Source organism: Botrytis sinoallii (genome assembly GCF_014898435.1).
Source record: "Botrytis sinoallii strain Bc 23 chromosome Unknown BSIN_020, whole genome shotgun sequence".
Taxonomy (NCBI): Eukaryota; Fungi; Ascomycota; class Leotiomycetes; order Helotiales; family Sclerotiniaceae; genus Botrytis; species Botrytis sinoallii.
Window position 1 is genome coordinate 418424 of NW_024066047.1, and position 16109 is coordinate 434532.

At 42.3% G+C, this 16109-nt stretch overlaps 6 protein-coding genes across 6 annotated transcripts; 3 read left to right on the forward strand and 3 right to left on the reverse strand.

Annotated features, from left to right (window-relative positions):
- Nucleotides 1-92: 92 nt before the first annotated feature.
- Nucleotides 93-1827, reverse strand: EAF02_009537 (uncharacterized protein; the record flags this gene model as incomplete). The annotated part of the gene is made up of 3 exons (XM_038905585.1): nt 93-843; nt 910-1361; nt 1411-1827. The coding sequence occupies 3 exons, from the start codon at nt 1825-1827 to the stop codon at nt 93-95; spliced, it is 1620 nt and encodes a 539-aa protein (XP_038754643.1).
- Nucleotides 1828-2196: 369 nt separating this feature from the next.
- EAF02_009538 (uncharacterized protein) lies at nt 2197-4770 on the forward strand (the record flags this gene model as incomplete). The annotated part of the gene is made up of 2 exons (XM_038905586.1): nt 2197-3293; nt 3345-4770. The coding sequence occupies 2 exons, from the start codon at nt 2197-2199 to the stop codon at nt 4768-4770; spliced, it is 2523 nt and encodes an 840-aa protein (XP_038754644.1).
- A 1094-nt stretch (nt 4771-5864) lies between these two features.
- Nucleotides 5865-9013, forward strand: EAF02_009539 (uncharacterized protein). Its single transcript, XM_038905587.1, has 2 exons — nt 5865-6849; nt 6898-9013. Exons 1-2 carry the CDS (start codon nt 6077-6079, stop codon nt 7031-7033), a joined length of 909 nt encoding a protein of 302 aa, XP_038754645.1. The 5' UTR covers nt 5865-6076; the 3' UTR covers nt 7034-9013.
- On the reverse strand, nt 7551-8902 carry EAF02_009540 (uncharacterized protein; the record flags this gene model as incomplete). The annotated part of the gene is made up of 2 exons (XM_038905588.1): nt 7551-7819; nt 7945-8902. The coding sequence occupies 2 exons, from the start codon at nt 8900-8902 to the stop codon at nt 7551-7553; spliced, it is 1227 nt and encodes a 408-aa protein (XP_038754646.1).
- A 1819-nt stretch (nt 9014-10832) lies between the features above and the next one.
- EAF02_009541 (uncharacterized protein) lies at nt 10833-15627 on the forward strand. The gene is made up of 3 exons (XM_038905589.1): nt 10833-11136; nt 11833-13628; nt 13697-15627. Exons 2-3 carry the CDS (start codon nt 13279-13281, stop codon nt 14778-14780), a joined length of 1434 nt encoding a protein of 477 aa, XP_038754647.1. The 5' UTR covers nt 10833-11136; nt 11833-13278; the 3' UTR covers nt 14781-15627.
- On the reverse strand, nt 14920-15351 carry EAF02_009542 (uncharacterized protein; the record flags this gene model as incomplete). Its single annotated transcript, XM_038905590.1, has 2 exons — nt 14920-15123; nt 15190-15351. The coding sequence occupies 2 exons, from the start codon at nt 15349-15351 to the stop codon at nt 14920-14922; spliced, it is 366 nt and encodes a 121-aa protein (XP_038754648.1).
- Nucleotides 15628-16109: the final 482 nt, after the last annotated feature.

The window sequence follows — 16109 nt, forward strand, 5'->3', positions numbered from 1 at the left end:
TCTCTAAACTGATGCTTATTGAGCGCGAAGTATATAGTAGACCTAGTACTAACTTCATCGTTATAAGTATTGGTGTACTCGTAAATAAAAACTTATATTCTTTCACGGAACAAGTACGAAAATTCTTCTTCCAACGGTTTGATCACATCCTGATATACTCCAGCCCTTGTTGCTACATCTTCCAAATTCACCCTCTGACCTGCTGGTACCCATGGTGTATCCAAACATGACTGAATCACATCACGATATCCAAGGGAGCAATCCTCAAGACTCATTACCACACGGTTCGCGACAGTCAAATCCGTATTTGTGTTAAATTGTTGTCGCTCAGTCTCGGTGCGAAAACTCTCAATCAATTTGCCGGTATGTATCTCTATGAGGAGAATTCCTAGGGCTAAGATACTCGGGTTGCGATGAAAGCGGTTTAAATCCACAGGTGGGTGCTTCTCGTCTATGGCAGGATCGAAGACTGTTGATAAATAAGGTCGTTCAAAATCCAGGGCTCCGGCGGTACCATAAAAGAAGAATATGTGACTTTTACTCCACTCCTTGTTCTTCCAGTAACTTTCGTGCAGCTGCAACAACGAATGTGCGAAAATGACTGCCAGTCTCCGTTTTATGATGAGAGGTAATTTTGTCGATTTTTCTAGCACTGCTTGCAAAGACTCGGTCTGTGAGGCTGCTGATTTGGGTAGTCTCTTGGGAGTTGAGCGCAGTTGCCAAAGCATTTCGTTGCTCCCAGTATCTTCTACCAAGAGTTGGAGGCATTGATCAACGGGTCCTCTACATCCGACGGTATCACATATTTTCTGTAGGAGTGAGCGGTCATCTTTAACAGATCCGCTACAGCAAAGTAGGCATGTGTTAGTAATGATCTGTCCCAATCTTTAGTAGGTACTATTAACTAACCCATTTGATCTTACAACCACAGTTCCTTCTTGCCATCTCCCCAATTGCATGTCTTCTTGAACGGAAAATAGAAAGTCAAAATCGATCTCTGTTATCACTGGTTTCACCGAATTTCCTCGAGCTTTCAAGCAAAACTGTGCTTCGTGTTGAGTTGGACAATTGCAACTCCAACATTTTGCAAGCGCCTTGTACAGCTTTTGCGAGAGTGTCCGCAGATGCGATAAAGGAACATCTTTCGCTCCAGAAGATAACTTTTTGGTAGCAGGTTCCTTTTGTGCTTGCTCTGCCAAACGGAAAAGTCTTTTATTCCACGTTGACAAGTTCTTCAGGCATATTTCCCGGTCTTTTTCTTTTTTCCAAAAGCGTATTCTTTCCTTGAAAGTACTAGTTGTATCGCCTCTTTCTCTATCAGCAGCAAAATCTGTCAATTTATTGAACATCTTGGATTGCCCCTACACTCTATCAGCTGTGAGCGTTCTGTATATTGGTATCCATGCTTACAATATCGCCCGATAATACATGGATAGTAGAATCTTTTATCAACTGAGAAAGCAACTGAGCAATTTTGCCCATCACGTGTAGAAAAGCATCCAGATCCTCCTGGGATCCAAAATAATCAAAGAGTGCTTGAGCAACATCTGCATCAGTTTTCCAGGCCTCCAAATGAATATCCATGGTCAGCTCAGCCTTTCGTTTGTCAGACAAATAGGGCAATGATTTGATGACCCCTAAAGTTTGACGATCTAACTGCACGATTTCCCAATAAAATTCGTCATAGAAATCCATGAGCTTTTCATCTCGTTCTCGACGAGAGACTGTTTTTCGAATGGTTTCAACGCCATGTGAGTATGCTTTCGCGCCCTCAATGAATAGCGGAAGCACGGCTAGGACTAGCCCAGTCACTTCAATACCACTCATACTTATCTATGTCGTTCAAGAATTTCGGAAAAATATAACTTCGACATTTGTTTCAGAACACATTCTGATGATCATGAGGCAGACTTCTGCGTCTACAATCAAAAACCATGGTCTTGAGTAAGCAGCCTTGGAAACTTTCCCTTTGTGGCGAAGATCCCGGAAGACAAGAACAAGAGCCAAATGATTGGTGAACGTGAATAGGCATATCTGCGGACTTGGGAGTTTATCCCGACGTTGCACTACAGGCATGTTACAAATCCACTTTTTTTTCACAGCGGCAACATCCTGCTTGTCTTCAATAATTTTTAACAGGATGATGATTCCAAAAATAATAGTGTATATGGTTTACTACCAGAAGATAAACTAGTAATGTCGCTATATGCGGAACCACGACAAGCCCCTGGAGATTCGATCGCTGAAATTGCTAGAAATGTGGCTACGGTATTCGCACGTGGGCGGGCTAAACAGCTCGAACCCCATTTACGATCAGAGTTAGAAAACGAACTTGGAAGATTCAAAATTTGGGCAGGCAACTTGGGTGTTTTTGCTCCAGGACGAGCATCGGTAGATTACCGGCTTCGTGATGATGCTGATGTTAAAGAAATTCTGATTCAAATGTTGGATCGCCTAAGACAAAGCACGAAACAAGCAATGGATCCGCCGGTAATACTAGAGGAGGAAGCGGAAGAGGAGATTGAAAAGGGTTACAGCTCAGATTCATCATCGGAAGACTCTATGGCCATTAGTTTGGATGATGAATCAGATACCGGGTCCGAAACGGATGATTCACCCAGTCTTCATCGTGCTGATGTCGTAGCGACAGCTCTAAATACGATCAAAGACACAATTACTCGTCTTTATAGGCTTTCTACTATTATAAAAAAGCCTAGCTCAGCAAACGAAAATGTGAAAGTGGCAAACTTCATAGCAAAAGACGAAGCTTCGGCGGAACTCGTAGAATTCCAAGCGTCTGTCCGCTGGCAGATAGAATTCCGATTCCCCGGTGCCTCACCAAACTTACTGAACAGACTGGTAGAAGCTGCAGTATTTCGAAGAAGAAAGTTAGAATACCGGGAGCGACATAAAGAGAAGCTAAAGCAGGGTGTTGAGCGTTCGTTCGCGGCAGATCTGGTACTTCCACTTATACCCAAAGATACAGTAATTCGGCCGGCAGGAGCTCAGCATAGAGGTACGCCGATTTTTAGACAACAGGTAAGCTCGGCTCGAGGTTCTATTAGTACTAATCAGTACTCTGCTACTGAAGCTTCATCTGTCAACCACCTTAAGTTTGCTTCTTATCCGAAATCAGTCGCAATTTCGGGGATAACAAGGTCAGCTGTTGCCCGTCGAGAACAGCTAGATATTCCCGCCCCACCTTCGAAGTCAGAGGGTGAAGTCAAGGAAGTAGTCTGTCCTTATTGTTTTCGTATTGTTGATAAGGAAGATATGATTCAAGCCCGTTGGAAGTAAGTAACCCCTTTGTTTTGAGCTGAGAAACATTGGCTGATTGTTTACAGGCGACACGTACTACGAGATATAGAACCATACGTATGCCTTTTTGATGGATGTAACAAGTCAACAGAATATTTCGCAACGGTAGAAGACTGGGTCAATCATATGCAATGGCAACATGCCGTGGTATGGTGCTGCCAGGTACCCGGTCACGAATCAATGGTCTACCGCTCTGAAGAAGAATTTAAGCATCACTTACGGGAGGAGCATAAAAATGCTTTCAACGAGACTCAGCTATCCATGATTGTGAAAAAAGCTTCGCAGCCCGTTTCAGACCTTTTCGGTTCATCTGCTCTCGCGTCCAATGGCAATGAAGACGAGTCCCATACAGCAGGAGCTTGCCCACTCTGCCCATTTTCGGTGAATATTCCAGAACATAATGCATTATCAGACAATTTTGAAGTGGCAAAAGAATCTCTCCCTGTATCCAAAGAGCTTTGCGACCATATAGCTGCCCACATGGAAGCCATTGCTCTTCTCTCGTTACCAGAACGCGACGATCTCGATGATGCGAACACTAATGAACGGCAATCGGAGAACACGTATTATAGTCTCGACCAAGATACCGTAGATTTACCACCGGTAGCATCCATTATTGAGAGCGACGACGAAGAAATAAGTCCAGATCATGCTCATCATTCAATAGGGCCCAAAATCTCGGAGTTCACATCCAGAGGCGATTGGAATTACATTCTTGAAGATAAACAAGTGAAGTCGGGGCAAGATCCGGAGCCGGCCCGGGATCCAACACTACAAAAATTCGTAAGAAGAGCCAGACGCGACGAGATGTTTCGGCGATGGAAAATAGATAGAATCCCTCCTATCGTTCTCTATGATCCCGATGGAATAGAAACTAGTCCAATTATTGATGGAACGCAGGCATATTCTACGGCCGATGAGGTGCTTGATATGTTTGTGAGCAACGCGGATAACTCCCAACCTTTTGTCGAGCATTATTATTCCGTTTTCCAAAATCATTCTCAATTTGCCCTCGCTGTCTGGGACCAAACGGCCTACAAATGTTGTTTTCTTGACGACTACTGTCAGGAAACATTCAGGGATGAAGAATCTTTACAAATCCACTTTGAGACTTCCCATTTCCAATTTACCCGCATCGATCCATGCCTTCGAACCATCTGCACTAAATGTTTAACTGTTGGTTTTGAATCCATTTGCAATTGTGGTGGAGATGTGAAATTGTATATTGTTGGGAACTACATTCGAGATCCGTCATCAATGCATCCAGAATTCACAAGTACTGTCCGACATACACCAACTCGTTACATTGACACAACCGGGGTACCAGAATCAAAAGAGAAAGCTGTGATGGAGGAGGCAGATAGAGCTTATCGTGAACGCATCATGGCCAGGAGAATTGCTAAAGAAAAGTGGCGTTCCCCGTATTCTGTTGTTGATAAGTATATGGAATAGCGCTCAGTCCTTCATCTGTATCCATTAAATGTCTCAAACTGAGGTGGATAGAAATTTATGTCAGTTTGGGCACGTACAGAATGGCCCTTATACTCGATTTAATAACATGTTTCCAAAACGTAACTTTTTTTGATCTCATCAACTTTTTGCTGAATTCTATATTAAAATAATTCAATTACTTTCAATTTAATTAATATAACTCCAAATTGAAAAAACTTTATATTATAATATAAATCTCAATTAACAAAATCTATAAATAAAATTTGAATAGATTTAATCAAAAATTTATTGAATTGAAAATGATTAAATAAAAATTCAATTTCGAAAGTTTAAAACCCTAAAAACTATATCAAAAATCATAATTTCATTTAATCATTTCTAATTCAATAAATTTTTGATTAAATCTATTCAAATTTTGTTTATAGATTTTATTAATTGAGATTTATATCGTAATACAAAGTTATTTCAATTTGAAGCTATATCAATTGAATTGGATTTTCCAATTTCAAAAATTCAATTAGGTGATATTCGAAAAAGTGCTTATTGAGGGGGAAACGTGTTATTAAATTGGGTGTAAGCGAATGTTGTCATACCAAGACTTGGGCCAGGAAGGCATAGGTCTTTCTCGACGTAGATTAAATATCAAAAGCCCACGAGGTATTGCGTTATCTTTTTACATTAGGATCTTAATGTGGCTGCTGAGAATTTGATTCCTTAACAACGAAGTGTATGGACGACGCATCATCGATATCAATCGTACATGAATTTATGCATAGCCTCTTTGACATAAAAACGCGGGATGCTGTTGTCGGATTTTGATTGGTCGATAATCCACAAAATCCGCTTTCGGACTCGTTTAATTTCATACTCCCTCAAACTTACGGCCGTTGTCAAGGCTAAGCTCATCTGAGTTCTATGTCAAACATATTTTAGGAGATTATTTTGTCAGAGGCTGACAAGGACACACTTGGCTATTTTAACGTCCGCCAACAAGATTCGCGGATAAACGATAGACGGACAGTATTTGACCCGACTTGATACATGTTGATAGTATCGTCCGCAGGAATGAATGCGAATGCGGCTGCGCGAAATACATCATGATGCTTACCTCTTGTAATCTCATCAGAATGAATGAGTATATATTACTGAAGAAAGTTCTGTTCGGATGGATCTTATCTATTCATCTGTACTATTGCTTCGGTACAGCTATTAATTAAACAGACATCTTCGCTACTATTTACAACATAATTTTGATTCTCTTTCACCACTTCGATTTTGTACGGAATTTCTTTCTATATAAGTCAAAATGCCCGGATCACTAAATTGTACCTCTATATCCCCAGAGTGCCCCGTTGAAGCCACTATCTACGGTTACACACCCTCTCTAGGCTTCAACGCATTTTTCCTCGCCTTTTTCACGCTAGCAGCTATCTATCACCTAGCCGCTAGTATCCGTTACAAAACATATTTCTTCGGTATGGCCATAACAATTGGTTGTCTGGGCGAAATAACCGGATACATTGGCCGAATTCTCTTACACAATAATGCCTGGTCAGACATCGGATTCGAGATCCAAATCTCCTGTCTTATTTTCTCGCCTAGTTTCGTCGTTGCTAGTGTGTATATTACGCTTCAACAAATTGTGCAAACTTTTGGCACAGAAAAATCGAGGATCCCCGCAAGATTTTATACTTGGGTGTTTATTACTTTTGATATTCTCTCGTTGTTACTACAGGCTATTGGTGGGGGCATCGCTGCCAGTGCTGGTGAAAACGAAAAGACGAGAGATTTGGGCACGAATCTTATGATTGCGGGTATCGTGTGGCAGGTCTTTACTTTAATCGTTTTCGCTGCCTTGGTTATTGACTACGTTCTCCGAACGAGAAAATCATGGGACCGAGTGCCCGAAGATACGAGACTCATGGCTGCAAAAAGACCCTTCAAATCATTTTGTGTTGGAATCAGTGTGGCTTTCGTCACCATTTTTGCGAGATGCGTGTATAGGATTGCAGAGATGGTTCAGGGTTGGGCAAATCCAATTATGCGGGATGAGGCAGGTTTTGTTGTTATGGAAGGATTGTAAGTTTGCCTATCCAGCTTTATATTGTGAGGAACTGACGAGAATAGTATGATTGTTATCGCTGTATCATCCCTTGCGATCTTTCATCCTGGATGGTGCTTTCCTCAAATTTCTAAAGGGGCCCACACCAGTGGAGAAAGTATCGAGAAGGCGAGGCTGGGGTCTAATTCTGATTCTGTATGAATGCAGAACGTGATAGTATAGAGATCTCGTGGCCGTTTTGGGTGTGTAGATTATTAGATGGGCAATGTAATACGCGGGTTTAGCAAGATTTTAGAGTGGAATGGTCAGTTACACCGATCTGTGGGTGAAAACATGGAATGATCTCTGATACTTGGTAGAGTGATAATAACTACGTATTGACATTATTCTTGTGCTTAATATAAGAATATGTGAAAAGATTGATCTCAAGCACGAAGCATCGCGGCGAGAAAGCGATGCGTGAAATGCGAACTGCTATTGCGCTAAGCTGCTAAGTCACATCTTCAAAGGGGGTGTTGAGTGAGAGCCCCTCTCCCTGGCTACCGCCTAACAGAATGCTACTTCAAATAATGCGGAATCGGATCAAAGCGAGCGACTTTTCTTCTTCGTATCCTTACCAAGGAGAGAGGTTTGAAATGTGAAAGATTATCAATCCATCGTAAGGATTACTAGCAAGCGGATACCACCCATAACTTTCTCCAACTTCCGTGGCCTATGCCTATTCGGAAGCAACTAGACATCCAGCAAAATAAACATCATCGTTCGCGACCAACTCTATCTGTTCCATTACCGGACCGTCATTTGTACGTGCGGCCGTGATCCAGATATGCTTGCTAAACAAAACAGTTGCATTTTTTCCTGGGACCTCAAATTTTTCTGTCACCGTTGACTCACTGAACTCGGTGGATGAAGAATTGCTTTGATAGGTGAATTGATAATTGAGACTGACGCTAAACGATGCGCATCCAATGCCAGCAGAAGCAGAGACTAGAATATTGAAAGTCAGCGATCGCCTATCTTGAATGAGAATGGAGGGATACTCATTTCGAATATTGGAATGAGATTGATTATTAGACAGGCAAAATCGGAGAATTTGATTGCAATAGACTAACCTTCAACACCTGCAGAGTGTGTCATTGACTCAGATTGTTCCTTACTGACGCCATACTTTATTTCTTTCTGGCGCGAGTACGCACCCCCACTCCCATTTACCCATACACCCTCGGTTCTCCATGCGATTGATCTGCTCAACTCAATGAAGGGGTCTTGGATAAAGTCGAGGCATCTTTCATTTGTACTTTCGAAGAAGGAAGTGAAGGGCAGAGTAATACGACACTGCTCGCTAAGTGAAAATTGATCTCCTGTGCTGGGAATTGTACTAGGTGTAATCTTAGGAACTGGCGCGTCAAACCTCTTGAATTGATTCTCGCAAGACAATATCGGAACCAGAGCCTGGGATGAGTCAGGCTTAGAGTAGCTCGGACTTGCTCGGAAAGTACCAGCAGTGATGGGAATATTCTTGTCGCCGTTTCCTACGACGGGTTCCGGAACCGCCTGCCACACGCTACAATCATAGAGACCGCCGCCTTTTACGTCGTCCCAAAACGAAGTGGCACCGTAGATAGCTCGCTTGGCGAGATCAGCTCGCAAACACCAGACCAAATTGGTACTTGGCTTTTGATCCCATGATGTCTTTGTGCAATCAAAGACAACGTCACCCATCGACACATATCCCGGCGGGGGAATTGGTCTCCATGTAGAGTTATCGTATATTCCACCCATACCTTGAGAAATCCATATTTGCGTGTAGTCAGTTGGAGATTTGACTGCGGGGTTTGAATTACTGGTGGCCCCTACGAGGAGGGTAGCTTGTTTCTTGTTGATGTCGTTGTAGTGGTTGGTACCGACAGATCCCAAGGGACGCATACCCCCAAAGTCCCCAGACTGGGATTTCGGATGCCAAAAGGTGGCGGCTTTCTCTGCACCAGTACCTTTATCCGACCAGAGCCAGTTATAATCAGAGGTCAAAGTGACTTTGAGGTCGCCGTAGATGCGAGTTTGGTTTGCCATATTTACTGAAAGCAAGAGTGAAGGCTGAATATAGCTGTTGACGTTTGAAAGATTGTTGTGGATTAATCAATGTGTACAGTGGAATCTTCGCGTGAGTACACTGACTGGCCTGAGAATTCCATGAAGCCCTCTCATATATATATATATATATACACGATGGCTAATGCCGCTAATGTATGTCGAATCCCTCTGAGAACCGCCTCTCTGATGTCAGGGGCAATGATCTACCGAAACAGCTCTTCCCACTCCAACTAAAACATTTGCAATATTTCAGCTCGTTCCGCACTTTTCTGATCTTCAAATTATAATAGTAATACTACAAGTTACCATGCCCATTACATGACTCTAGTTCCTGTATATAGCGACATGCACGGAATCGTGAATGCGTATGTAGAAAGAGGAGCTTGACCGAGCCATTCAGATTTGTGAACATTTTGATAGAGCGCGCGCCATGCGTGCATCATACAGTTCCAAACTTTTTTTAAGCTGTCATTTCAAGTGAGACTTTGTGATACCAAATGACGTATAACAGGAAATACCATCATGCCACATTGATTATACTGATGATATCCCGTTGGATATAGTCTGGTTTCTCAAATGATCATGAAAACATCCAATTCCACAATTGATGTGTTATAATTCAAGTTCCCACACGTTTTTGCGTGATCTTGATACACTGCATGACTTCGAAAATTGATGTGAGGTACTATAATATCACTGCGCAGCCTGATATGATGCTCATTTCATGACCTTAGTACGGCAGAGAAAGCAGGTCATTCTCAAATCTTTGCCTAGACTTGATACGGAACAACGTTCACTTCGCGATTAATGATGGATGCTGTTGTTGATTAAAGTGGCTAGTCTAATGAAGCGAAGGTAGCATTCATGCACGCTTTCGCTAATTGATGTCCTGACGCGACGACCTGCAGAAGCTGAAATGTGTGATCTCGTATTCGCATCTTCAGGTGATATGATTCACTTGGTACTCGGTCAACGAGCCGGCTTCGACGAAGAGAGATGCAGGCTCTTAGATTGCAGAGATCTTTCTACTACTCACACATTAGACCACCTTCGAGAAATAGTTTATTGAACCAAAATATTTTTGTACTTGGTGATTGATGATTCACGCTCCAATAAATGATACGAAATAGCCACAACATGCCTACTTAATTTGATTCGCACATTGATTCTAGACTACACAACGGGTACTCGCGGAGCAAACAATAGGCTTAATAAATAAATAATCGACGAATTATCTATTGCGGGGTAGATGATTCAAAATCTGAAACAAATAATCTGTGGAGAATTTGTAGATTATTTGTTGGTATGAATACAAACTTGGATTACTAGTAGGTTCTAAAACACAAAAAATCCATAAGTCGTCTGTAGATTGTTTATAGAGTGGTATTTGTAGATCAGATTACCTACAGATAATCTGCAAGGCAGATAAATCCTTCGACAAATACTCCACAGAGTCGGTAAAACCTTAAGCGGGTAACCCACCTAGCGGTTTATCTGTTGTAGATTACCCACGGGTACGGATAATCTTTCCGCAGCCTAATTAGTTCACCCAATGTCAAGAGCGCAGATCTTGAAGGATTGCGCAGTGATCCAACAGGACTATGAAATCGCGTTATGACGTAGTGCTGCCAGGATTCTATTTGCTGAAACATAAGAGGTGGTCTTACAATGGCTCAAGTTCTCAGGTGAAACGAGAATCTAGTGCAGAAAAGACGGATGAGTATCCGTACAATCCTTGCTGCTATACTTACCGAGGACATTTTCATGCAAGCCTTATCGAAATCATTATTTGATTCTGTAGGTGGATGAATGCGGGCGTACTATATAAAACTAGAAGAGGGGAAGCTCAAAGGAAACGGATCGATCAAGGTTTATAGATAGCTGAGAAATATACTACTGTGGTATTATATTGAGCCTAAAATTAACCTTAATCCGAATGCGAATGTTACCGTTTTATTCTAATTTTCTGAATATATATTCATTTATTAGTTTCAAATGATTCGTTTTAAAAATGTTGTACACGGGCCGACATATTTATCTTGATAGGAAACTTCCAAAATCATTCTTGATATCAAATATCGTAAGGATCAGACGGAATGCAAGAACTTTCCTGTCCAATATGCATCGCTGTGGAAGGAATTACTTTGGATGGACATCTTTACGCATCTTGACTCGGGTAGTTTCTACTTGTAATTCAGCACAACGTTGGGTAGGTAAGTTAACCAGGTTTATCATGGCTTCACACAAGCCTCAATGAATAGTTCAATATGTGGCACCTAGCTTTCAGGAGCTCTTTTTGTTCTAATTGTTCAGCTTCTCGCGGACAACCTTCGCTTTAGGGAAACTGTTGCATTCAGTCTGAATCTTTGCTAACGCGGGAACACATCACTCTCGCACTATTTCACGAGCTCAAGTTTGTATAGTTCTAAAATTTCAAGGGCGTGTAGCGAGTCGAGCACCTCTCACACTGAGTTTTCAATCCTCGAGCTGTCTCTGCTACAGAGCTACCCGTGATGGAAGTGCATCTTTATTGATCAATTGCTACTCCGGGGTTCGCACATGCTATCCATAGGAGCATTATGCCCAAGAGCTCCTCCAAGACTACTGTTCTTCTTGGCTGCCTTTCCTGTCGAAGTTCGCAGGCGGTGCTTTGAAATCATGCAAGATTGTCTTTCCATGAGTTGGCAATTAACAGGCTTCTTATAACTTGAGGTATATAAAAGTATACTTAAACATAGTATATGTGAATGCAAGGAAAGTTCAACCACCAAGTCGGTGCACATAGCGAAATAGCCTCTAGGATTGTTTTTATATATCCTCTACTGGCTCGTACAGTTAAAATCATCTTCAATTTACTTGACACTGTTCGATAGACAGCCGGTAGACTGGCTAATCAATCATAAAAACAGTAGATTCTATTACAGTACAATTTCTCCTTGGGAGATTTTCGCCAGGGAGTCTGTAAGTATTTGATGATGGTCTCTATTCCAGAAAAGATTAGACGCAACACATCCTGTCTTTAGTAATCACCAAAGATTTAGATTCGACCAAAGACTTTCAATATCATGGCAAGTTAGGTAGAAAAACAACTACAAAATGTCACGAACAGAAATCTTCGCCTTGAGAAACAACCCAGCGGGGTAGCTTGTACGTTCCCCAAACATCGCACCACAGACCGGTCGTGGAAGGTATGATGTGACGACACGCGTGTCCAGAGAATTTCAACAGCAAAAATCAGAAGGTGCTCGATTCGTGGAAATCCAACTCGGCGAAAGAGTTATATATACACCACTTGGGAAGTTGCGAAACGAAGTACTTGAGAATGGTAAGGTATCAAAGGTAGTGCTATACTTAGATACCCCAACTCAGAAGTTTCTTCCACGGATTGCTTTCAATAGACAATTGTGCTTCAGATGGATACACGAATCTTATTCATCAGAGGATTCGTGAGGATCCCATAGTTGTTTTTACCATTCGTGAGTAATTCTCCAGGTTGCAATAACCTCTTAGACTTTTAGAAGCAAAACCCCCAACTCGAACAACTCCGATAGCAAACTCCAAACCTTTCATCAAAACGCATAAAAATACGCATAAAACAAAAGTTAACATAATACGGCAACTCCAATGATTTATACAACACACAATAGACTCCTACCGTACAACGCACCAAAAACCCCGCCTCAAACCCCCAATTCTCGCCAGCCAATCCCCAAGCGATCCGCCCCTCCATCAAAAAATTTAAGCGCCCACAGCGCATAAACATCTATCCATAGGTCCTCAGCCTCTATTGTGAAACAGTAAATAGCAGCACTCATTGATTTTCGATACACTAAAAAGCGATGGTGTGGGCGGGTATATTTTGGAGGACCAATGTCGATGTGTATTTCGATTTTCTTGAGTAATTTTAGTAGATCGGGTAACGGGATTTAAGATGAGGATTGGAGGTTGGGTTGCATGCGGTGGCATGTTTTATTGCAATTCGATACTACTTCGTGTTTTGATGCTGTACTTATACCGTTGTGGTCGCTCTCGATCTCGATTTTTTACTTGGAACTATTCACACATCTTTTACTCGCTCGTTCGTTCATTCCTTTGATTTTGCTGATTCATTTTAATACCTCGAGTTTCTTTTTGCTTTTCCTTTTGCAATTGAGGATTGATATACATACAGTGCAGGCACTATTTCTTAAGAATCATTAATTTTGATTGATTGCTTGTTTGGGTTTCCTACGCTGTTTCATTTACTCTGCTCGTTTCCTATCGTTGCACATTGGCACTCTCTTTGGATACTATATCCCATTGTTTCATTGGAATATCACAAAAACTGCCGTCTCATTGACGTTGACATATCCATCATGGTCGATAGAAAACACGTTAGAAAATCGAGGAGTCAGGGGTACTTTCATCGAAAAAGACCAGATGAGATATATATCCAAGATGCCCAAAGTCATATATTTTCATACGCCAACATGGAAGAAGTCATGCCAACACCCGAATTGCTTTTTGACGTTGATGAAAGAGAGAACGCCTCGTTTCCCCGAACCCCAGATAATGAGGCCTCATCACCCCGAAACTTTTTTCTCGAAAAGCCACCCGCGAATTGGAAATCAGAGGAAACGCCCATTTCTCCTGGTGTAACGGTATTGTTGAGTCCGGCGTATGGGGATGAGAATGGTGATTTGGATGTTATGGAGTTTTTCCAGGCGTATGTTGTCACCTGTCATTGTAAAGCGTATTTTTAGAGTTCTCGATACTTATATTTTTCATTTGCAGAGCGACCTATCCAGGACCACGAGCGGTGCGAATTACTTCAGAAAAGCCACGAGATACCCCCATGTCTCGAAATGCAAATAAGAAAAAAAATCCATCGAAAATTGGGCTTCCATCGCCAAAAACTCCCAAGGCTTGGCCTTCGATCGTGGAGCCTGATATTAGTACTCTTCCTTCGCCGGAAGTAATTGAAAGAAATATACTAGGAGCTCGTCTGAAACTTTCTAGACGGGAGACTTCAACTGGGAAGTCTGTAGATTTTGGACAAACTCAACGTCGTATGATTGACAATCCGCTTGAGGCATATCTTGTGGCACCAAGGCACATGTCAGGCCGGAAACAGACGGGCTCGCCATCTCCGGAAATGAGAAATACTCGTAGCCAAAACAATCTGCTAGAACCAACATTAGCAGCCAGCGGAACCATTTCAAGGACGCCTAGTCCAGTGTTTGATTTTGACGATTCGGAAATCACAGACATTGAAAGCGGCGATGAGTTTGAAGAGACACGCAACGAGAGATTGAGCAGATGTGAAACATTATCGAGTCAAGATCTTCATAGCCCAATGTTCGACAAGCCTCCAAAGCCATTGGAAAAAGATTGGAAGTTCCGTCTCCAACAAGATTGTGCTATGGGTACTCTTGGTGCCTTAGATTCACCTTCGATGTTCTCATCTGCTAGCCAAGCTCCTCGAAAAATCCCCAAGTCGACAAATAGAAGGCTCGGTGAGATTGAATTACCGAATTACAATGCCGAATATTCAAAGAGTTACACAAAGGGTATACACACAAGTCGTCCGCGTCAAACCAGTGCGGAATCAACACGCTCTCAAACCTCACCAATCACACCACCACCTCGAAGGAACAGTCCACCTATCATGGCACCAATCCATCGAGACCAGAGCGAAGCAAAAGGAGCGTCATTTGAACCAGAATCCCGCACACCGAGAACTGTAGTATCGAATTGGCTCACGAGTATGTCTTCTAACGCTGGACGTAAGGAACAATCGCGAGAGCATGATGTTTTTTGGAAGAAAAGTCGAAGTTGGGGTCGCAAGACGAAGCCTAAATTGGAAGGCTGGATTTAATAATATAGGCGGGGAGTAGTGTTGGGTAGTTTTGGTGGGGCGATTTTGAAATTTACGTGTTGACGGACAGGGTTCATCAAAATTGTTAATGATTATCTAGGCATCTGGAAACTTTAATGGAGGGCGTTGTGGAGAAAGATTATATGTCAGAATATAAGGCCTTTGAGAGGGCAACTTGGGAGTGGGAGAATGGAGAAGAGGCTGGATCATACTCCGGACGAAGTAAATTCCTAATGATACCAAGTTGTTGTCCATTCCTCTCTGTGCCTAGTTTCTGCGAGACTCCTGTAACCCCAAAGTACTTCTTGACGTCAAAATGACTGGGCATGCGCGCGGCTGCTCGCTGTCACTACCAGCTAAATTTCTAGACCTTCTTGACAACTAATATTGTTGTGTCATACTCTCATACTCTCATACTCTGCCGCTCTGGCCTCTTGTTTGCTGCGGACATTGCGTGCTGTTCGTCAAACCCTCCACTAATCTTGTATATACTCGTAAAACAGACAAATGACAGGTGTCCAGGATGGAAAGAAGAGTAAAGGGACCACTTGATGATCTTAAAGCGGGGCATTGCAAATATTCCCCAGTTCTCTCAGCGGCACAGCACAGCACAGAGCACAGAACACCAGCGTGATACCAGCGGCTGTTTGCAGATCGGGAGTAACCATTCAACGAATCCGATAATAAGCTTTGAAAGTTAGATAAAATACGGGACAGCCAAGAGAACCAAGATGAACGGACAAAGTAGAGAGCAAGCCTCGAGCAAGCAAACAAACAGGAAACATTCTCTCAACGGCAATGTAAATGTAAGATAGAGGGACAAAAACTAATTCATGTCGATGCATACCTAGGTAGTCAATCAGATTAAGGTTATATATAGCTCTAGAGTGAATGATCAATAAAGTGTTCATCTATCATTCAGCCTTGAGAAGAAACCAATCGGGTACAAAAATCCAGAGGCTGTGTTGAGACTCTAGAAGTGCATCCATCCATCAGTGACAATGACAATACGTACCCAGCGAGCCAGGTAGATACTGATGTCACCCACCAAAATCTGACGAAGAGCCACCGGGTTGTGACAAAAAGGCGCAGGGGATCAAACTGCACGTAGTTAGTCTGGCACCGATTTTATTAGTCCTGATCTGATATTGAGAGGGAGAGAAGAACCCACTCCAAAAACTTTCCCGTTCTTCAACCAATCCCTCATCGTCTTCAACCAACAATTCGGATTATCGTGGTAAAATGCAGCGATCTTTATGTCGGTTCCAGACCTGCAAAAGAGTGACTTACTATAAATGAAGAGTACCAGACCCACATCCATCATCTATT